The sequence below is a fragment of the Podarcis liolepis genome (genome assembly GCF_965112155.1).
Source record: "Podarcis liolepis genome assembly, chromosome: 2".
Lineage (NCBI taxonomy): Eukaryota > Metazoa > Chordata > Lepidosauria > Squamata > Lacertidae > Podarcis > Podarcis liolepis.
Window position 1 is genome coordinate 35,476,121 of NC_139555.1, and position 23,816 is coordinate 35,499,936.

The 23,816-nt window shown below is 46.4% G+C and overlaps 1 protein-coding gene across 1 annotated transcript; it reads right to left on the reverse strand.

Moving 5' to 3' along the window:
- Nucleotides 1–3,819: 3,819 nt before the first annotated feature.
- On the reverse strand, nucleotides 3,820–22,749 carry TRIM47 (tripartite motif containing 47). Its single transcript, XM_083487562.1, has 6 exons — nucleotides 21,866–22,749; nucleotides 12,994–13,089; nucleotides 11,960–12,190; nucleotides 9,923–10,118; nucleotides 7,766–7,840; nucleotides 3,820–6,223 (listed from the first exon to the last, which is right to left on the reverse strand). Exons 1-6 carry the CDS (start codon nucleotides 22,610–22,612, stop codon nucleotides 5,598–5,600), a joined length of 1,971 nt encoding a protein of 656 aa, XP_083343688.1. The 5' UTR covers nucleotides 22,613–22,749; the 3' UTR covers nucleotides 3,820–5,597.
- Nucleotides 22,750–23,816: the final 1,067 nt, after the last annotated feature.

Below are 23,816 nucleotides of genomic sequence, written 5' to 3' on the forward strand. Positions count from 1 at the left end.
AGGACTCCTGGAGAAGGAGGAGGAAGGGGACGGAACTGGAGTGGAAATATATGCTCTGTGCACATGACTGTGAACCCGTGCATGCTTTTTGTGAACTATCACACTTGCTCCTTCTACCAGTTCATGGATGGTAGAAATAAAAGCTTTTTCTCCGAAAATATTCCTTGAGTGTCTGTTGATTCCCACTTCCCTTTCCCGGCGTAATATTTTTCCCACCCAAGGGCAAAGCTTCATAAGGCTACATGAGAAGCACTGATTAGAGGTTAGCCTGGAACATAGCTGTCAACTTTCAGATTCGAAAATAAGGGATCAGCAGCCTCGAAAATAAGGGACCAGCAGCCTCACCTGTCCCGGGGACAGTCTATGGTATATCTAACAATCCGGGATAGCAGCGGGAAGCAGCACTGGAATAAGGGAATTTCTCGCAAAAAAAGGGAAGGTTGACAGCTATGGCCCCAAAGCTCTTGTCCTTTGTACTTCACTTGAGCCCTGCCATTGGGGGGGGGGGGCTCAAATTACAGAAATGTTCTCCTGAGTTGTTTTGCCTAACCAGTTGTTTTACCCAACCTGTGGCACTGAAGATGTTGCTGGACTTCAGTTCTCATCCTGTGTCATTTTAATGTAAAGCTTAAATTATACTGGATAAGGACAGTGGGTTCTGGGCTACAAAAACTTACGGCATAATAAAATGTGCCACATGGCTTGCCTCTTTTGTGTTTTGCTATAGCAAATGAACTCTGTTGAAATTTGTCTTGTCTCTAAATTTGTTTGTTTCTCACTGTGTATAATAAACTGTATTAATTCTATGAAGACCACATAAACAGGAAGCAGCAGTGGTCATATGAATCAAGTAACTTGATTTCTGGTATTTCTGCCAAACAGAACAGCTGCAATTCACAGTAGGTATTTAACCTTTAAAAAAAAAAGATATTGGCACTTTAGTGGTTTTATAAGCTAGTTTTACTACTATTTTAGTTTGTTGTGGTTTCATGCCATTTTTTTTTAACAGAGAAGTTTCCTGGCTGGCTCAGTCACATGGCTAAATCACTCATTTTTCCAGGGCTTTAGTCCAAATTAAGAGGCTGTAAGCGAGAACTGGATGTACATCCACAACTGATCCCTCACTAGCAATTGTGGTAGAGTTGGCAAGCCCTATTCGAGAGAAGACTGGAGTTGCAACAGAATGGAAACTGGATTATTTTTAATTTTTAGCCAGTTTGGCAGAAATAAAAATTGTGATTGGTCATTATGAGAGACCAACAGCTGTAGCTTTTTAGCCCGTCTTAAACCCTTGGTTTCAGAATGATTACAATGTTGTGTTTACACATGGCTTCATGTGCTGGGCTCATGCACTTAACATTAGCTAAAGAACCAGGAAATGCTGAAACAAATAAACAAAGTAGACATCTGCTCCTACTCTTAGTCCAATGCTCTTCCAAGTGGCAGCCTAATAGGGAGAGGTGAGACATCAAGGCTTTCACCATCTGCCAGGCCCAGACTCACAATCTATGGGTGCTCCTCCCCTTACATAACTGCACCCATTGGCCATTTCATCTGACTGCAGCAGAGAGGTGAAACAGTGAGGGCCCACCCCTTCATCAGCCTGGTTAGACTCAACTACGCTCTGGGTCTTCCCAGAACTGAAGCAGTATTGTCTTTTGCACGGATCATCCCATCCAGTTCATTATCTTCATCATATAACAAGGGAACACTTTTCATCTCAATGGGCTGCACTCAATCATTGGCATCCTTCAAGGGCCGCATGCTAGAAGAGGAGGAGTTTGGATTTGATATCCCACTTTATCCCAAAGGAGTCTCAAAGCGGCTAACAATCTCCTTTCCCTTCCCTCCCGCACAACAAACACTCTGTGAGATGAGTGAGGCTGAGAGACTTCAAAGAAGTGTGACTGGCCCAAGGTCACCCAACAGCTGCATGTGGAGGAGCGGGGAATCGAACCCGGTTCACCAGATTACGAGTCCACTGCTCTTAACCACTACACCACACTGGCTCTAGGGGTGGGCAGGGCCCAAGGCAAAAGTAAGTGGAGACAGGGGCAAAAATGGGCAGAGCAATGGATGTGACTCGTACAATAGGTTACATTCCACCCATACAAAAGTCAGAGGTTTCTGTGTGCATGATTCACCTAACAAATCCTTGCACAATGGAGCTTCCTTCCTCTCCTCCGTTGGCACCCTGCAAAATTGGTTCTGGGGATGATTGGGAAAACCCCCAGAACAGCACACATAGAGGAGGGAAGATTGTGCCATCTGGCAAGCTGATGTGCTTGTGCAGGTAGAACATTCAACGTTGGTCAATGTTGAGTTCCACCCTGTATCTCCACCACACATGCACACCTCTCCATTCAGGCAAACAAGCAGCATTATAATAATTCAATGACATGTTTTAGCCAGGCAATAGCAGTTGAGGGTATGGAGAAGGACCATTGAGCAACATGGTCTGGAGAAAGTCCTGAGGGCCACACAAAGAGATGTGAAGGGCCACGCCCAGTCCCTGAGCCTGAGGTCCCCCACCCTTGTTACACAACAATATATACATGTTATTGGCCAAGTGCTGATTATTTCCCTATTCTCACCATTTTTCTTTCGTACTGTATGTTGGACAAATTTGCCCCAAGGATCTTCCCCAGAGGGAGTCAATTGCTCTGTCTTTGATACTAAGCTATCATTTTCAACTGTTTGCCACCTTCAGCACTTAGGCAGAAAGTGGGTGGGCACAATGAAGTAAATAAAGTTAAATCCATACTCCAAAAACTACTTTGCCCTCCCCACAACCACAAATACAACCCCTTAACCTGGGCCAGACATGCATCTCCTTTACAGCAGAATCCTTTGTGTCTGCTTAAAAGTTCAATGGGACTTACTTGCTGGGATCATACATATTGGACTGTAGCCGTAGCACCCTATAACCTAATAAAGACTTAACTATTACAAAATCATAAATTTAAAATAGGACACTCAAACCAGATATGGTATATTCTGCTTTTTTAATTGTGTTTACGCCATCTCTACTGCATTTTTATTTGCTTGTTTTTTTCTTATCACTTTAATTGACCTTGTTATTGTTTTTTAATACTTATCTTTAATGCATTGTCACGTAAAAAAACCAGGATATAACCCGCCCAGAGTCCTAGGAAGGTCACGGGAGGTCATTACTTTCAGCGACAGTTTGTGTTAAGCTCACTGCCTTACAACTTGATCCTAAAACTTGCTTTGTGGCATTATCAACAGCTACACCATCAGCACTGTAGCTATGGGAAGTTGTTTGGCTATTGCAGTGAGATTATTCCAGTATCACAGGCAGCAGTCAAAACAAATGAGAAACTGGAGCGTGAAGATTTTTACTGCAAAACAATCATATTGCAGAGGCTGTATCCATTCCCATTTTTCATGGAAGGTGGAATCTATATAATGTGGATAATGAGGATTACTCTGGTTGGGTTACGTCCCAGCTAAGCTTGACTTTAGTGGAAATTTTGTAGTGCCACATGTTACAGTAATCACGAGTCTCTTACTATGATATTTTGGGGTAGAACTTTAAAACTGCAAGGCATTTTTACGAAATTAATCCAGATTATTTTCTTCAAAGAGGCTGTACATGCTGCATGAGTCAAATAAATAAAGCCCTCATTTTATTAAAAATAAATGCAGACGCATGGGTGTGCAAACTTTATGGTGTATAGTTGGCTGCTGCTGTCCACAAAAATGTTATTATTTGCCCATAGTAAACTGGTATTGATTGAAAACATTGCAGAAAGCAAGCTCATTCATTTCAGGTTAGCAAAGAAAGACAAACCAGGATTATGTTTGCATATTCTTTAATGGCAACTAGATTCTTTTAAACTTTTTTCCTTATTATTTCCTCACACATGTTAGATTATACAACTGTGTATTAATAATAAAAATAATAAAACAAAGCAGAAAGGTTACCACCACCCAAAAATTGGGGTGAAAAACAAACAGCAGCACAGTATTACCTAAGGAAGCAAATATACTGGCTTTATTATTTTGCTCATGGAGGAACAATTAATACAGCCAATTTTGGTTCAGTGTGAAATTTCCTATTGTTCCAGTTTATCCCCAAAGTGTTTTTAAGAATACAGTAAGAATACAGAAATCACAACATGATCATTGTGGTATTCTTTCAATAACTAATTCCAATGGCAACAGGTGAAATTGTAAGGGCTGCATTTATAGGCATATCTACCAGGAAGTAGAGACTTGCTCAACTCAAGTCAGACTAACATATTTAGTATCTGGCTGAAAGATGAAAACGCCAAAACATATTTTTAATAATGCTGACCAATGATGGTGTGTGTGTGTGTGTGTGTGTGTGTGTGTGTGTGTGTGTGTTGCTATTGTGAGCAATTGCGCTGTAGTTATTTCCATTAGGGGAAGTAGAAAATAACTTTGGTGACCTCACCGTTTCTTACTGGTAGGCAGGAAGAACTGCATGAGCCCAGACAGGAGGGATAAGTGAACTCATACAATTAACCATCATGTTTCACCAAATTCATAATATTTTTCACCCTGTATCCAGTATGTTGCCATTTATTTTGTAAAAGATCCACCCTTGGCAGATAGGCAACAAACTGAATAACTAGAAGAAAACTCTTGCAGAAAATAACCGTAATGCTGAGACCACAGGGCTAATAAAACACACAAGCATTTCAGCAATTCAGTTATTGTCAGGGAATCCATGAGGTAAATAACAATAATCTTCAAATGGTAAAAATCAGTTCTGTTTCTTAACTAGCTAAGTTTTAAGTTTTATCTGAACTAGCTAAGTTTTATTCCTTCCCAATTTATATGAAGAACTGTAATTATCTACTAAAATCAAGATATCCTAGAAACAGAAGAAAAGTAGGTCGCCTGTTTCAACTTAACCACCAGCTCCCATCTTAAAGAACAGCAGTTTAAATCAGAAGTTAAGATTTGGCTCAGTGCCCACAGAAAAAATTGTAACTCCTCACAAACTGGGCCAGAGGTGGGGAGCCTATGGCTCTCCAGCTGTTAGGGGACTCCAAATCCCAGCAACCCCTGTCAGTCTGGCCAATAGTTAGGGGTAATGGGACTTGTAGTCCAGCAATGTTCCAGGTTCTTGACTCCTGTCTTAAAGTAACACTGATATTTTCCCCGCCGCCACCACCACCCCGGCTAAGAGAGCAGGAAGAAACCCTAGAATTGATGAGTACAGAATCAGGAAACTGTGTGTGTGCGTGTGGTAAATATATTGGATTAATACAGAAAATGAAAGTTCAGACTAGAATCAATCCTCTCCAAATCCCCAAACAGCAGGTGAAAGGTAACAAGCTTGGTCTTTGAGTTTAAGCCCAGTGTGAACAAACTATAACTATGACTAAAAATCCAAGAGGTGGCAAGAGAGAGAAAAGACCAACATGGAAATGGCCCATTATCTTTAAAGGCACCAGTCAAATGACTCAAAAGGTAGCAGGGACAGACATATGGGTGAAGAGCCTAGTAACCCTGTATCATGGAAGTGACATGCTGTTCTAGGAAAGATCCTGTTTTAAATCTCTTTACCAGTTCCTTTCTTGCTCTACTGCACATGGAACGAGTTACCGTCGCTTCAGCACCGAAACACAATCTTTCTTGAGAGGCCCAAGCTGCATGTGGGCATCAACACTTTCAAGGAAGAAGGCCGGCTTGAGGTTGTGCGTAAACAGCGCCGGAAACTGGTGGTTGATCTTATTCTGGAAGGGGTCAAAATGGCCCTTCTTGAAGCGCGCCACTTTGAACTGCTGCAGGCACGTCATCTTGGAATCCTTGACTCCATAGAAGGTCAGCACCTTCTCAGAGTACTCCAAGTACACCCCAATCGTATGGAAGAAAGGCTGCTGTATCACGCAGTCAAAGCCGCCAAACCAGGCCACGTAGTTCTGCCCGTTCCACTGCAGGCAGCAGGAGTTCTCGTTCCTGCCCAGGCGGCCCCTGTCATAGGACTCCTGCGGGTTGTAATCTTCCGTGATGACACCAATGCTCACCCAGCCGTCAATGATCTCCACTTCCCAGTAGTAGTTGCCTCGGTTCATTAAGTTCTCGCCCAGCACCTGCTCGCAGTTGACAAACCTGGTCGAGCTCTCGGGGTAGGCGATAGGGTTCAGCACCCGCTTGGCTCCCTTGGTCCCAAACAGCTGGAGGAATTTGTCGGCAGTGTCGCTGTCCAAGTCGATGATGAAGGCAACTGTGCAGGGTGGGGGCGGGAGAAGGCGAGAAGAAGGCAGAGCAAGGAAGTCACACAGTATTAGTTATCTTGTCTTCTTGGGCAAAAAAACTGAAACATACCATCACTGAGGTTGGTGCCCCTCAGGAATCATTCAGTCTCCTGAACTTATGAAACCTTGGCTTAGGAGTCTAACTTCCCCCTTCCTCTCTCTGCATCCCACCCCCCAAAATATGCTCCAAAGGGCATATGGTAGGGGGCTGCAGGGGAAAGGAGAAAAGGACAGTGGCAAAACAAGAACGGGCCTTCTCTGCAGTGGCTCCCCATCTGTAGAATGCTCTCCCCAGGGAAGTTTGCCTGGTGCCTTCATTATACACCTTTAGGTGCCAGGCAAAAACGTTCCTTTTAACCAGGCCTTTGATTGATCTGATTGACATCCTATGCTCTTTTAAAATGTGGCTCTTTTGGGGGGGGGTGCTTGATTTCTTGTTGTTATTTTGATTATATATATTGTGGTTTTTATGTTGATCTTTTCTGTGAACCACCCTGAGACCTCCTGGTATAGGTTGGTATATAAACAACAACAACATAATTGCATTGCACAAGCAGAAAGCTGTTGCATAAGTGGAACAGCAGTGTTGGATACAACCATGTGTTCTAAAAACTCAATTGCTGCAACCAACATATATTCTGCAAAAACTGTTGGATTTTTCCTAACTATATTTAAATTTGTGCATACCACTTGTGTGTCTGCAGTTTAGCCCTATGGCAAACTTTAGCTGGATTGGTGGTTGTTGTTTAAAAATAAAAATATTTACCCGCACCTTATGTGTGTGTGTTTTGGGAAGGTGAAATAGGGAAAGCAGGTGGTAAGATGGGGGTATGTAGAGTAATAGTCATTAAGAAGCAGAGAGTGGCAGAGCTATGGAATCAAGGAGCAAAGATGTACCGCACTCTGATTTCAGAGACCCCTTCTGTTTTCTATATTTTCAAGGTTTCTGGTTTCTTCCTCCATATAAATGCATTTTAAATACTGATAGTTCAGTTCCCCAGATTTACTTAAAAAAATAAAAATAAAATCCAGTTTCTAGTCCTTATGATATATATTTAACATAAATCTCTTTTTTATGCCACAGCCTTATTTTTTTTCTTTCATGCAGTGATAGAACTGAATATGTGTTTTCCATCTCCTCCAATATGTGCCTCTTTATGACAGGAAAAGGGGGTGGTGTAGCTTTACAGGCATCATAGAATCATGCAGCTGAAAGGGACCACAGGGGTCATCTAGTCCAACCCCCTGAAATCCAATCTTTGCCCATGTGCTTAAGTCCCCATATTTTCAGCTAAACCTAGCTAGGCCAGTAAAGACCAGTAACTGAGACACTGAACGTTTTCTAAAAACAACACTCAAGCGTTTTGTTTTCACTGGACTGCGCTCATAATTAACTTTGAGTGGGCTGACATTTCTGCTGTCTGCAACATGTCTGCCGTCTGCCAAAAGTTACGACATCAGCAAAGAAACAAAAGCCAAGGGAGACAAAACATACAATAAAATGGTCTTACATTTGAGAAAATAATCTCGGGACTCCAAACAGGCGGGGTTGCTGCTTTTTTCTGGAATCGGGGGCTCAATGGTCACTGTGAGGAGAGGAAATTGTCAAAAATTTACCTCAACGGCAAAGACAGCAAAAAAGGAAAAGAAAAAAACCAACCCATCACACAAGGAAAAGAGGCTTGTTCATTAGAAAGTACCTTGGCTGATCAGATGCAGGTGTACTATTCCATACAACCACCTTGAACCTTAAATTCATTTGTCATTGACAGGCCTGCTGTGATTAGATTCTTAAACCTATTAATCAGAAGAGGGAAATCCCACAGGATGTTATCCCAGGATCCAAGATCCTAACATGTCCTTGTGCTACTACAAAGCCAGCCAGCAGAGGGATCTGCTCATAACTCTGTTGTGGTCCTGTGCTCATCCAAAAAACACACATTTTACAGAGTTGCTGGACCCCAACAACATTTTCTTCTGGGTCTGCAAACCCTGATTCCCTCTCTACTCTCCTTCCTTCAGCCTCCCCATCACCACATAGGGCTCTGTGTGGTGGTGCCCAGTTATCATAGAGTTGGAAAGGATCCAAGGGTCATCTAGTCCAAGCCCCTGCAATGCAGGAATCTCAGCTAGAGCATCCATGGCAGATGGCTACCCAACCTCTGCTTAAAAACCTCCAAGGAAGGAGAGTCCACAACTTCCAGAGGAAGACTGTTCCACTGTTCTCATGGATGTCTTGTTTGTGCCTCTGGCTGGGTCTTGTGGGGATAGTGGCAGCACGCTGTGACCTGATAGCAGTTCATGCAAACTCCCTGGTAAGTATCCAGGAAGTACTCCTCCCTGAAACATGGGGCATGTATGGGAGAGGGAGGGGAAGCCCTGAACAGAACAGAGCCGATGCTAGGCTAGTAGTCACACATTGCAATACTTTCTTTAGGGAGCAGTTGAACTTGAGGACGAAGCCAGCAAGATCCACTCCAATTCTGGCAGGAGAGTAAGCTTCAAGCATATATCTCCCCTGTGTTCTGAAAGACAAGGCTCTGTTTCAAGGAAAAGCCACTCTGGACATCTTCCTCAAACCACTGCTGGCCACACCCGGTGATGTCTGTTTGTTGCCTTCTGATTTATTTGAGTCCTTATGGAAACCTCATAAAAAAAACACAACCCCAAGCGGGAGGCACAGGGCGCAGAAACCCGACACCAATTTAAGAGAGTCTTGTTATTATGCAATTTCAAAACAGCTGCACCACTTGCAGTGCTTTGACATGGAGGCTGTAGCTTGAAACATCTTCTCCCTTTGAGGCTGGCATTCATTTAGGCAGGTACAAATGCCAACATCAAGAGGAGACTTGGAGATGTCAAACAGAGATGGGGAACCTGTGGCCCTCCAAACGACGCTGCACTCCAGCCCCCATCGGTTCCAACCACCATGGCCAATGGCCAGAGATGATGGCGATAAAAGTCCAACAACATCTGGAGAGCGGCAGGTTCCCACTTCCATGATGTAAATGGTGCCTAGTGGGTTCTAATACCCCAAAGTGTTTACTGCATGTTAAAAGTAGCAAAAGTCTACAAGCAAAATTCAACATGTGAATGGAAGCTGATGCAAGTGTCCTGAATTTGCATAAGGCTGGGCACCCCAGCTGCATTTCAAGCTTTGAGAACAGACTGGGAAAAGGAGCGTCTACACCCCCATCGTTCTGCCCGGACACTGAGGTCCAGCGCCGAGGGCCTTCTGGCGGTTCCCTCACTGCGAGAAGCCAAGTTACAGGGAACCAGGCAGAGGACCTTCTCGGTAGTGGCGCCCGCCCTGTGGAACACCCTCCCACCAGATGTCAAAGAGAACAACAACTACCAGACTTTTAGAAGACATCTGAAGGCAGCCCTGTTTAGGGAAGCTTTTAATGTTTGATGCAAAGGAAGCAATGTGCATTCTTGTTGGTGATACGTCCAAGCCCAGTCCCTGTTCACAGAGACTTCCAGAGCTCCTAGATACTTAAGAGCTACAGGGAAGCAGTGGATTCTTAGCACTTGCTGGGCACTAATAATCTCTGCAGAAACCGCATGGTAGCTATCAGAGTCAGCAAAGAATTCCGTAATCAAAACGCTGCAGAATGCATAGCGCTCTACATGGAATGCAAGGACAGGATATTCCGTCTGCCACAGACCTTCTGGCATGCCATAAAGAATGGGCCCTTCGTCTCCGTTCCCTGAGAGCTGGTCCCACTGGTTCTTGCAAATGTTCACTAGCATTTCCTTCACAGCGAGCACGGCCTGGCTGGATTTGATGAAGCTCAGCTCTTTGGGGAAGCTTGCCCATGAGAAGTTTTTCTCTTCGGTGGCTATTTTCAGTGCTTGGAACTCCTGGGCCAAAAAAAAGAAAGAAAAGGGGGTGATATACAGCAATTGACTGATGGGAGGACTCATTCCACAGAGCCACCTCTTTCCCGAGTACCAGAGAGCCTATGGCTGCTGTTCGTGACATGGAAACAAACATACCAGAGGGAGGGAGGGAGGGGGACAGAGAGAAAGAGCAGCTACACTGGCAGGAGATGTTGGCATGCTGCTCTGTTCCAAATGTGGATCCAGGAACATAGAGCTCAGCAGAGCCTCCTCCCTATAAGGTCCGTTTACCCAGGGCCCCTACACAGCGGAGGAGGGCACATTTCCCAGCAGAGATCCAGATAGGACTGAGCACTTGAGATTGCATACTAGCCTTCTTCAACTTGGTGCCCACCAGACGTTGCTGGACTACCGCTCCCACCAGCCCCAGCAAGGAGGGCTAATGGTCATGGATAATGTGAGTTATTGTCCAACAACAATAAAAAAGCATCAGATTGGGGAAGGCAATTGTAAATGAATGAAGGGCCTACAAATTGTGGAGCCTGGTAAAAGAGACAAATGCCCATTGTGTCCTACCTGTTTAGGGAAGCTTTTAATGTTTGATGCATTACTTTATTTTAATATTTGGTTGGAAGCCACCCAATGTGGCTGGGGAGGCCCAGCCAGATGGGCGGGGTATAAATAATAAATTATTCTTCTTCTTCTACCTTCCTGCCCCTGTAGCGTATAAGCATGCCCACCTTCCAATACAAAAACCACCGGTCTGGAGCCAGAAAAAGCAGCAGCATCTGCCCATAAAAAAATTATGGACAAGCTGAATCAGACTCTCCACTTGTGGCTCGCTAGAGAGGACAGCACGTCTCCACAAATCCTCCCCTTTTCTACTGTTTCCAGAGAGGGGAAATCCATGCTATACATTGAAAGCACATTACTTTCTGTAAAATAATCCTGGTCCAACTGCACTCGCTACCAATTCAAAGTGCTGGTTCTGACCTATAAAGCATTAAACGGCTCAGGACCGCAGTACCTCAAGGACCGCCTCTTTCCATATGAACCTACCCACACCCTGAGATAATCTTCTGAGGCCCTCCTTCGTGTGCCTCCTCCTCGAGAGGTCCGGAGGATGGCAACACAAGAAAGGGCCCTCTGCAGTGGCTCCCTGTCAGTGGAATGCTCTCCTCAGGGAAGTTCACCTGGCGCCTTCACCATACACCTTTAGGTGCCAGGCAAAACATTCCTTTTTAACCAGGCCTTCGGTTGATCCAATTTACATCCTATGCCCCTTTAAAAGGTGGGTTTTTTGGTGGGTAGGTTATTGGGTTGCTGTTTTTATTTTGATTACTGTGGTACCTCGGGCTTAGAACTTAATTCATTCTGGAGGTCCATTCTTAACCTGAAACTGTTCTTAACCTGAGGTACCACTTTAGATAATGGGGCCTCCCGCTGCCGCCGCACAATTTCTGTTCTCATCCTGAAGCAAAGTTCTTAACCTGAGGTACTATTTCTGGGTTAGCGGAGTCTGTAACCTGAAACGTCTGTAACCTGAAGCGTCTGTAACCCGAGGTACCACGGTATATATTTTGTGGTTTTGTGTATCTGGTTTTGTTCTGTGAGATGTCCGGGTATAGGGCGGTATATAAATTTCAAGAAATAAGAAATAAAATTGTAGTTTGTTCAGGGCATTGGGAACTGTAGTTCTGTGAGAGGAAACTACAGTTCCCAGGATTCATTTGTGGAAAAGTCATGTGCTTCCGATGTATGTTAGATGTGCTTTCAATGTATGGTGTGGATCTGCCCAGAGGCAAGGAATGAAGCGCTTTTAGGGGTGACTCTCTACTGGAATAACACTCAGGGGCACAGACCTGCAGGAAAGAGATGGTGTCTGTGCTGGGAACCTTCTCCAGATTCCGCTTGTGTTCAGTCAGTGTGTCACGCCTCTCTTCCTTCTGCCGCAGCTCCTCCGCTGCCCCAGTCAGCATTGCTCTTTCCCCATCTTCAATGAAGCCAAGGACTTCCTTCTGAAAGGCTGCAAGGACCCTGGCCGTCTCGGCAAAGAGTTTACTGACCTTTTCCTTCTCTTTCTGAGCAGTGCCCTAAACACAACAGAGAAAGCTTTATACCAATTATCATTCATGTAGATTACATATATTTCCTCCACCACCACCCCAAAAAACATGCACACATCCAGATCCTCCTTTTAAAGTTGGCCAGGTGGGGGAGGGCAGAAGCAATCAAATCTTCTTCGAGATCTGATTGTTTAAAAAGACCCACTTTAAGCCAGACTAGGCATGATGCTTGAACTCGACATTAGGAAATGGTCTGGATTATTCCATTTTAAAGCCCTCCAGTTTTTGTCAGGACCACAACGTGTAAAGAGACAAACTTTAGGAAAAAGGTTCCCATTGCTGCCTAATTCACTAAGCCACTATATGCTTTTCTGTCTTTTATCTGAGTGCCAGAAATTAGGGTATCTATGCAAGTGGAAATGTAGCATGTCATGGAAATGGCTACCTTGGACATGCTACTTTCTTATAGGCATGGAGTTTCCCCCAGTCTGCAGTTTGAAGTGGTACAGTCTAGGGATAGCACCATGTGATCCAGTTCTCAGGAAACTTGTATATTTGTGCAACATGAGTGCATACATGCAAGAGGATTTTTGTTCTTTGCTTACGTGTTATCTTTAATTAAACCTCCCAACACTGTGGCAGAATTGGATCAGAATCAGTGGATGAACCACCTCTTGATACCCAGGCCGAGAGACAGTCCAAACCCCTGACCCCCTTGGCACCAGGAGACAATGACATAGAAATATAGGAAAAGAACAGGGCACAGTGTGTGTGTGTGTGATCAACATCCAGTTTTTCTTCTGGGATGAAATAGACTGAAGCCATCTTACTTTGATGAGGTCCACAGTCCTCCTTGTCTGCGCAATAGTGACTCCAAGTTCATCCAACTGATTCTCGACACTGTTCAGGATTTTGGGTCTTTGGGCCTTTTGAAGAAAGGGAATATCAGAATGTCACCTCACATTGACAGAAAATAGTACATTTCTCTTCCAGTCCTCATGGCTGTAGAGAAATATTCACCGTTAAATCTATTTCTGAAAAGCAAGAATGGGGAACTGTAGCCCTCCAGATTTTGTTGGACTCCCAATTCCCATAAGTCCTGGCCAAGCTAGCTGTGCCTGATGAAAGTTGGGAGTCCAGCAACATTTGGAGAGCCACCACCACTCTAGAGATTAAAAAAAAAAAGTTCTTTGAAGGTGGTAGTGATGAGACTTCCCTTTGCACTGTGCCGGATTGCTCTTGCTCCCCAAAACCCTTATATTCCCTCCTATCCATTCATTCTGCATAACGTATTGCCCGTATTGTCTCTCCTGCCTATTATATATTTGTTCTTGACAAAGGCTCCGCTAGCCCATAAATCTAAGCCACGGTTTGTTCAACAAACCATGAGTTAACCAGGATGATTAAACACACCACAGCTTATTTCTCCAACATTTCTCCTTTAAAGCCCTAAATGGCCTCGGCCTTGTATACCTGAAGGAGCATCTCCACCCCCATCATTCAGCCCAGACACTGAGGTCCAGCACCGAGGGCCTTCTGGTGATTACCTCACTGCGAGAAGTGAGGTTACAGGGAACCAGGCAGAGGGCGTTCTCGGTAGTCGCACCCGCCCTGTGGAACGCCCTCCCACCAGATGTCAAGGAGAGGATGATGATGATTAGTTTTGTTTTCCAGCTCTTCTTTTCTCATGCCTTTGTAACCTGGTAAACATCCAGGGTGGAGTAACCAAACAAGCCATGATTGAAGAAGGGTGCTGGATTCACATACTACACACCAAGCCATAGCCAAACCAGTGCTTTTGTGTGTGTGTAATAGTACTCACAGGTACTGAATACTGTTACATATTTTTTGTGGCTCATGGCAGCCATTTTGTGTTGGCACCAATGGCACTTTTATCAAGATATGAGTACCAGCACCTTGTTTTTTATTTAAAAAAAAACACTGAGTAAAACAAAGGTTCATAGGTCAACAATAAAACACAGTTTGTTGTCAGTGAACAAATAACAGTTAAATGGCTAGGCAGGTCTCTCACACAATGCTAATAATGTTTTTGATTAAACCATGGCTTAGTGTTATGTGTGAATGAGGCCAAAGTAATCTAAACTGAAACAAACCATTCCCCTGATGATCTATCAAATGTTGACCCCGAACATGAGTTGGTTTGTGTTTGGAAACGTTATTGTAATATATTATGTGCGTGTGTCTGGTTTTTGTTTTTGTTTTTGCAAAAGCAACAGTCTTTTGTCTACTTTTAAAGACCTGTAAAGGAAGCGGTCTTCCCAACTGTCTGACATTTGAATTTTGACTGGAAACGTGCCCAATTCTGGAAAGCTAAAAAGAGCAAAGTGCTACTGTCATGTGGCTCCAAACTCCATTTAAACAATGTGCTGGAGTGAGATAAAGACCAGACTGAGAGGGTTGCAATGAAAGGAACAATCGTAGCTCTATCAGAGAAAGCAAGAGCCACAGCCCAAATTGCATCAACACCCTCACCCGGACCAGAAAGCAAGGAAATTAAAGTGCCACAGAGAGGGCTTATCTGGTAAAGCCATAATAACCCATTGATCTCTTTAAGCAGACCCAGGGAGAGGGAAGGAAAGGGATTTAACTGAGATGTAGCCAAGATGATTTAACAAAAAAATGGCATTATTTTTTCCAGTCATAAAATCTGCTTCTTTTCCAAAAGCAGGGAATACTTGTTCCTTAGTCGTATGTGCTATTTTATATAAACATACAGAACATAAAATTGCTAACATTAAACGGAGCTAGCATCAATAGCCACAATCAATTTGATTTGACACTGGACAATAAGGTAAAAATTCAATTTCTTTTGGGGCATACTCAGCACCAATCTGTCTGTGCTGTGTACTAATTAGGGTGCTGTTAAAGGACCAGGGTTCAAATCCCCTCTCAGCCCCTAAACTAACTGCCTAACCTACTTTTCTCACGAAGATAAAACAGAGGCGGGGGCGGGAAGAACAAGATACCCTTCCTCGAGGTGGAATACAAATGCAGCAATAAGAATGATTAAGTGTGTTCTGACTAACATACATGTGCATGTGCTCACACATGCAAGGAATTATTTTTTTTTCAGGTGTGCCACCATGAAAATAAATAAAACTTGCTTAAGCCATCCGAGGCATGGCAATCCTTGACAGCAAGCCAAACCCTATCTATTTTTGCCACACAGGAAAGTCTCTGCCTCTTCCCTTCCACCAGGAGAGATAACATTTTATTCCGGGCGAAGGGGGAGGTAATTAACAGATGGGTTCCCTTCTGTTCATCAGCTACAGACTTGCTCTGGCTCCATAACAGAACTGGGGTCAATTTATGGTTGTCTGGCAGCAGGAGAGAACTTCACTGCCTGGAATTCAGACTTCATACCAGCTCCAGACAATTGGTCCTTCAAGCCTAGTAGTGGCTATCCTGACTGGCAGCCGTTCTCTGGGAACTTGTGCCAAAGTTTTTCCTGGCCCTGCTACCCGGGAATGCCTTTCAGCTGGAAATACTGCCGAAGACTGAACCAGAGACCTTTTGTACGCAAAGAGGGTGCTCCCCCCACTGAACTATGGGACTGTCCAGTGGAGGCTAGTCCATTAGGGGAAAGGAGAACTGCCCACCACCCTCAGCCTGCTCTCTGCCAGGCCCATCTGCCTGCATCCTTCTTACTTACAGGCAGTTCAGGGGGCAACACAACTTGCCAGCTTCCTCCTCCTTGGTCTCACAGTGTTGCCCTTGTCCACCTCAGCAGGGAAGAGGATGGGGACAAATCTAGACTTACTTGGCTCTGCCAATCATTGGCTCTATCTACTGCTGGGCTCCCAATAGGTCCCAGCTGCCACTGGGACCATTTCTAAAATGTTTTGCTCCAAGTTTATAGGCAATATATCAGATGGCCTTTTCAACCCCTTCAATAAACTCTGTCCTGATTAACTTGATTCCTCCATTGTTACCATGCTATGAGGCTCCTTCCCATTATGTGATATATGCTTTAGAGACTGTCCCTATACAGTGGTACCTCGGGTTATAGATGCCTCAGGTTACAGACTCTGCTAACCCAGAAATAGTACCTCAGGTTAAGAACTTTGCTTCAGGATGAGAACAGAAATCGTGCAGTGGTGGCAGCAGGAGGCCCCATTAGTTAAAGTGGTACCTCAGGTTAAGAACAGTTTCAGGTTAAGAACGGACCTCCAGAACGAATTAAGTTCTTAACCTGAGGTACCACTGTACACCCCACTTCTGTGCCTCTACGACAGCAATGTGGAAGTGGTGCTCCTCCAGCTGCTGTGAGATTCCAACTCCCACCAACCCCTAGCCAGCATGCCCAGTGGTTAGGGATGATGGGAGCTGTACTACAATGAACAGCCACTGCTTCCCCATGCATGTTCTAAAAGTGAACACCTGGTGCCCATTTAGGGAGTTTGCACCTATACTTTGAAAGCCACAGCTGTCCTGCCTGTGGCTGCTGTAGCTTCAATCCCTTTTGTGGAGCTTATGCTACATGCCAGAGGTACTGGAACAGACTACAGTATCAGAGTCCTTCCCACACTAATGAACAGAAAGCAACATTCTCCAAGAAGGCCTTTTCGGGTGTGATCATAGCATCAGTTCTGGTACATTACATGGCATTACACCCAGAGGGCTACATCTCCCCTCTGGGCGACCTTTCAGGGGTCACATGCTGATGGTAAGCCTTGTCAGATGCCAAAGTAGGAAGAGCAATAAATATGAATTTTAGCTTTGTGCGCCTCTTTCTCTTCTGCTCCTCAATCCAGGCAAGCAAGAGGCATTATCAGAGTTCAAGGACCCATTCCAGCCAGGCAGAACAGGGAGGTGCTGTGGCTTGAAGAGAGTCCTGAGGGCCAGACAAAGAGGTTTGAGGGGCCCCATTCAACCTCCAGGCCTGAGGCTCCCAACAGCTGGCTTAAAGCATGTTAACAACAGCCAGTGCTTTGTCTAACTTTTTATGTACTCCCTTCAGAGATCAGGAAGACATAGACCTCCAAATGCTACTGGACTACAACTCTCATCATTTCTGGCTGTGGCTGGTGGGGCTTGGGAGTCCAAGAACATGAGGGGTACAAGGTTCCCCATCTCCGGCTTAATGTAATGGGTCGCAAGAGTAGTGTGAACACTGAGGAAAATATTTTCCTGGGCATCCTGGGGTATGAGTAAAGGTAAAGGGACCCCTGACCATTAGGTCCAGTTGCAGACAACTCTGGGGTTGTGGCGCTCATCTTGCTTTATTGGCCAAGGGAGCCAGTGTACAGCCAGTGTGGCCAGCATGACTAAGCCGCTTCTGGCGAACCAGAGCAGCGCACGGAAACGCCGTTTGCCTTCCCGTCGGAGTGGTACCTTTGACGTGCTTTCGAACTGCTAGGTTGGCAGGAGCAGGGCCCAAGCAACAGGAGCTCACCCTATCGCGGGGATTCGAACAGCCAACCTTCCGATTGGCAAGCCCTAGGCTCTGTGGTTTAACCCACAGTGCCACCCACATCCCTCGGGGTACGAGTAGTGGTGTTAAATTCTTGAGAATAATCTTTTGGAGAATATTCTCGAGAATATTTTCTGGATAATATTCTCCCCTCACTTCACTAGATACGGGACATCTCAATCGGCCTTGTGACTAGAGAAAAAATGGCCTTGCGATGCAATGGGAACTTGCCTGCTCTGTGTGGTCCCTTGAGGATTCCCATTTGCGGAAGTGTCCTCCGCCCTTAAATGCTCCACTTAAGAATAATAACCTTGAAACGGAGTTGTTTTAGGGAGTTGCAAAGTACTGCTTTCAGCAAACCTTTCCAAGTTTAGCCATCTCTCCCAAAGAGAACACAGAGATGGGGTTTCCCAACTAACCCAGTGCTTTAGGATGAGCTAAACCGAAACTGACAGCTCAATTAAAAACTAGCAAGTGAAAATCTAGGAGATGAGTCAGCGTCAACTGGGAAGGGGAGCGATGGAAAAAATGCCCCGTCTCAACGCAACACAAAGGGCTAACGGAGCAAGGAGCGGAACCTGGGAGACGAGCCAAGTGAAATAAAGAAGCCGGTCTGAGCCACTGTGGGAAAGAGAGGCAAGAGGAAGAAATGAGTCCCTGGTGCAACTGCACAGCAGCCAAAGGCTGTCAGTACAGAAACTGGTTGGGCCCAGTTAACAGGCACACAGAATTAATCACACCCTCCTCCCACGCAACTTTTGTTTTAGCCTCCTCCCCAAACCCAAAAGCAACAAATTGTTTGCATGTGTGTAATCTGGCAGGCCAGGCTGAAGTTCAGCTAAATGTTAGTCTTTGCATTAGGAACATCTCATTGAGGGTTTGGGAAACACAGGCCCCCTACCCCACCCGCTTTCACTGGAAAGCTCTCGAGGCGTTGGCTGAGCACAGAACAGCCCCAGAAGCAGAGATGTGGGTGTGTGACTGTACCCCACCCATAAATCAGAAATCCAGACACCTTCTTCCAGACCTCTAGACAACTCTAAGGCTGCGCTCCTAACTACGCTGACTCTGAAGTAAGCCCTACTGAACTCAGTGTGGCTTACTCCCAAATAACTGGGATTAGGACAGCAGCCCAATTAAATAAAAACCTCTATGGTCTAGGAATTTCAGAACATTGCAATTTTAATAGGAAATGTTCTTCCCTGATCAATTATCTACAATCCCTACCTCACAACCCCTTCTAGATTCTCGGGCTCTAAGCACTTAACCATGACAACAGCCAGCTCCCCAAATCCCTTCCCAATGCTCTCCTCTCTGGGTCCTGGCTGCACGCAGATTTCACCTGTCTTTCTTGGTAGCTCTTGGCAAAGCCCATCCCCACAAGCCCCAAAAGACTGGTTGCAGAATATTGCATAGCTTCAGAGGAGCTGAGTTCACACATGCATGTACCTCACGTGATATATCAGCATTTGGGGATTTGCAGCTCCATGGAAAATTACAGAACTCCCAGGTGCACAATCAGATGTGCGGCAATGGATGCGACTGTCCTAGATGCTGTCGGATGGTTGCTATGTTGGTTAGTCCCCTTTCCATTATGAATCGGTTTTGAAGCAGGTTAAGAAGCAGGTGCAGCACATCTACATATGCACTCTTACAATGCAATTCTATTTATGCCCGAAGCAAAGTAAGTGCAATTGAATTCAGTGGGACTCCTTCCAGGTAACAATGACGGAGAACCTCAGGCTGGGGGCTCATATGTTGTCCTTTCTATCTCCTCCTCCTGAGACACACACCCCACTGACAGCTTTGCACTCTCCTGAAGTGTTTTTGCCTGGATGGAAGGCAATTCCTCTAACTCAGATTCTGATTTGTGCTTGCCTAGACAAAGAACAGGGGGAATGTGGCAGCATGCAAAGTTCCCATTTACTGCTATGCTTATTTTGCCTCTCCCCCCCCCCAAGGATGCCCCAAAGGCATTGATTGTGTCACCTTTGACTGAAAAAGGTTTCCCTTCCTCAATGTGAAGGTTTGCAGTCGCAAACGCCTTTCCAAACTTTTAAAGTGCAAAGTTTCTGTTGGAAAAATTGACTAGATCAAAAACTGGTCTAGTCAATCAAACCAGTTCATTTATCAGCATGGCCGCAGTTAGGAAGAACAAAGCTAGCTCTGTCACCCTGTAACAGGTTTGGGGAATCTGTGGTCCACCAGATGTTGTTTGACTCCAACTCCCATCGACCACAGTGAGCATGGCCAGTGCTCAGGAATGATGGGAGTTTGAATGACTTCTGGAATGTCACAGGTTCCCATCCCTGCCCTAAAGCATAGCTCCCCTATCAATCATTATACCAACTTTGGATCAGGGCTAACACCACAGTATGCTGCACTCCACCCTGTTCATTTGCAGTGTTCTCTGTCTGCACAGCCAACATCTGAACAAGTCATCAGCCTTCCAACTCTGTCTTGACTGCTACAGCCTAAAACCTTCCTGTCCAAGTTGCCATCACTTTGGGATTCACTGCGCAAAAATTTGTTCCAATGCTTCTTGCACTTACAGCCATGCCAGGGGAGACATAATGAAGTCAGAAACCTGAGCTTAAAACATGTCATGTATACCTGAAACCATCCTAAAACACAATGTCCATAGAACATATACTCCAGTTACCCACACCCTCTTCCAGATCAACAACCTAGCCTTACAGATTCCTGAGCAATGCCATTCCAAGGATTCCCCAGATAGGGCTGTGCCACTTCAACCCAGGTCTCCTCCTCCTCCACAAGGATTGCTCCATTCTCCTGCCAAGCTAGCTCTACAGATAACTTTTCCAGTGCATCTCGCCCTGCTCTTTTCCTTTCTGAACCAATTTCCCAATAAGCCTTAATATTGTTCCATAGCCTGTGCCGTTCCACTCATACGAACATAAGATTATATGGCTGCCCAGAGATGTTCTGCTGCCCATGGCAGAACAGCAACCCTCCCTCTCCTAGAGTCACAAGATAAGTAGTAACCAAGAGCTGGCCACATTATTTTGGTACCTGAGGCAAGAACTCCCACAAGTAGAAATACAATAGCAGTAATAACAACCTCAAATGTAACAATCTGTTGACAAAAATCAGCTGCCCAAGGCAGCTGCCCCACTCAGCCTAACGGCAGGGCCAGCTTACCTGCCTTCTACTGAGTCAGTCTTCTGGTCCATCTGACCCAGTACTGTCTACTGGCACCAGCTGCTCAGCATCTCAGGGCAGGAGTTGATCCTCAGCTGAGCTACTTGTTATTCTTTTCCCTGGAGATGCCAAGGGTTAAGCCCCTGCCTACAATATTTGCACACTTCCACAAAGCTACGACACCCTGAGAGGCAGTGACTGGTCCAAGCAGGCCACCGAGTGTGCGTCCTGGCTGAGTGAGGATCTGAACCCTTCCACTCTACTGTTAACCTTTGCAGACGGTTGTGTGTCTTATTTAACTTACTTCAAATTGTAGTAAGCCAGCCCTTCTGTGTTTGGTGGGGGGGGGGATCTCCTACTCACTCTGTTGAGTTGGACCCTAAACCATTGCCCCTAAGCACTGACAGCACTGCTCTGCCTTCCTAACCCCAGAGAGTAACTACACACTGCTTCAAATTCTGAAAGCTTACAGGGAAGGGTTTTTCAACAAGCTCACACTCCTTCAAAGAAAGTAAGTTCCAGGAATGTGTTTCTGAGCAGACACAGACCCTTGTGCCAACTCTTAGGAAATAGGGTGCCTGTTTTTCAGATAACTTGGGGCACCTGACAAACTGCTGTCCCATCCTTCTAGATTCAGGTAGGTAGCTGTGTTGGTCTGACGAAGTCGAAATAAATAAAAAATTGTCCAGGAGCACCTTAGAGACAAACTAAGTTTATTCTGGGTATAAGCTTTCGTGTGCATGCACACTTCTTCAGATACACACTTCTCTAAGGTGCTACTGGACAATTTTTTATTTATGCTGTCCCATCCAAGAGGGACCTGCTAGCCAGCCACTTTGCAGCTGCCTCAGGCAGCTTCTCCCAACCCGTCCCTAGCGAGGCTCCTAAATTTAACACGTGAGGAACAGCAGCAGTGGCCCACACCCACCCACCCACCCTCCCCTCTTCCAGTTATTCCCGGGCTGGAACTGGTGAGCGAAGCTTGCAGGAATCCCCGCGCACTGCAGCCTAGGGTAGAGGAGCGTCCCCGCCTTCCCCGTCCCTGGAGCGAGGCTGCACAAAGGACCCCCTTTGTGCCTGGACGGCCGGACGAGCGTGCTACCCACCTCCACGTGCTCCCGCTCCACCTCCACCGCCACCACTTCATGGCCCCGGTGCTCTTGGGCCCTGCACAGCTGGCAGATGCAGCTCCGGTCCGTCCGGCAGAAGCTCTCCAGGGGCTTGAGGTGCAGCTTGCAGAGGCTTTCCTCGATGTGCCGCAAGGGCGGCACCAGCCGGTGGCCTTGGAAAGCGGGGCTTTTGAGATGAGGCTGCAGGTGCGGCGAGCAGAAGGACGCCAGGCACACCAGGCACGACTGCGCCGCCCGGGCGCGCTCGCCGTCGGTGCAGAAGTCGCACAGCACCTCTTCGGGCGGCGCGTCCTCCGACGGTGCGCAAGAGTCGCCGGGCACGCACGGCTCCGGCGGCTTGTCGGGGGCCATGGCCAGCCCCGGGCTGCTCGGGGCGGGTTGCCGGAGCTGCAGCAGCTCGGCCAGGGTGTGGTTCTTCCGGAGCTGGAGGTCGGCCGGGAAAGGCTCCTGGCAGAGCGGGCAGCGGGAGCTACTTGGCGCGCCGCTTCCTGCCGCGACGGTCCCCGGGTGGTGCCTGTGCGCCCCGAGGCAGCTCAGGCAGAAGTTGTGGCCGCAAGGGGTGGTGACCGGGTCCTTGAGGGCGTCGAGGCAGATGGGGCAGCTGAAAGGGCCTTCCTGGAGATGGGAGACTGGGCTGATGGGGCCGGAGCCCGCATCCATGCTGCTCGACTCCACCGAGAAGGAGGCGAAGAGAGCGCGCCTGGGCTGCTCCCTTTCCCACATCCAGGGCGCGGGAGAGCCAACTCCGCCCACCGGGAACGCGTGTCACCGACGGGCAGCTCCGGCCAGCCCCACAGCGGAGGTTGCCGAGTCCAGCCTCCCGTTTAAGGGGGCAGCGTGCGCGTTCGCGTTCCTCCTGGAGGCGCGGCCCCTTCGCCGCTCCCACAAAGGTGCGAAGCGGAGGAGGAGGTGAACCCGCCCCTTCATCCAAGCACGCCGAAATCCCACCAGGAAAGGACAGGGGCTTGGCCCCAGTTCTTCCTTCGGCGCGCCGGCAGGGAGTCACATTAATAAAGGCTTTTCTTCTTTCTTTTTCTTTTTGTCCTGGTGTGAATGTCAGGAGCAGACGATCGTGTGAATGCTCCTTGTTGCGTATTTGGGGAAGAGCGAGGAACGAAGTTGGATAAAACAAATCTTTCATTAATTAAGTGTCCTCTCCGAAAATGAGGATATCAGCCTGTCGAGGGAACTCTGACCCCGACCCCGGAACATAAAGGGGGGCATACAGCTAATTGTGGTGGGATGCTGTGGCCCTTTTAAGACTCGTGTAACTACATTGTTAATGGCGGGGGGGGGGGCTATGGTCCGCCAGGTGTTGTTGGACTTCCAAACTCCAGGCAGCATGGCCAATGGTCAGAGTTGTACTAGTTCAACAACGCCTGGAGAGCCACAGGTTCCCGCTGCCGGATTTATGATGTCGTAGAAGTGATGCACGATACTAAGCGTGCTTTCTCTGAAGTAGAACCCAACGAGTTTAATGAACGAGGTTTACGCTCTAAACTTTATAGCTTACTTAGGCTTGCAGTTGTGACAGAATCACTAGATCTCGGAGATAGATCTATCCTAGCCGGCACGCTCTAAAGATCGTGTTCACAAATACAGCGGTGGGGGGTGGGGGGGTGATTATTGCCCTGCAATTTTTTAGTTCGTTTTAATTTCCTCTGGTAATCAGGAATGAATTTCTTTCTTTTTTAAAAAAAGATATTTATTAAAGTTTCAGCATATTACAAAAATAAGAGAAAAAAGAAAAGAAAAAAAGCAAAAATGAAAATACAAAGTAAAAACAGTTAAAAACAAATCAGTCTTTCCATATCTTATCTTTCATTTGCTTGTTTCCCTGACCTTCAGGAATGAATTTCTTGATGGGGGCGGGGAGGCGGTCGGAATTATGAATCTCCCATACAAGTTGAGCCTAAACGTGTTTACT

Bases quoted from the DNA above. Each gene is read 5' to 3' on its own strand.
- TRIM47 (XM_083487562.1), bottom strand. From the start codon at position 22,612: ATGTGGGAAAGGGAGCAGCCCAGGCGCGCTCTCTTCGCCTCCTTCTCG. The intron at 13,090-21,865 runs GTGGGTAGCACG...TTTCTTCAAAAG, and splicing joins TGGAGCGGGAGCACGTGGAG to GCCCAAAGACCCAAAATCCT. The intron at 10,119-11,959 runs GTCTGTGCCCCT...TTTTTGGCCCAG, and splicing joins ACACCATCTCTTTCCTGCAG to GAGTTCCAAGCACTGAAAAT.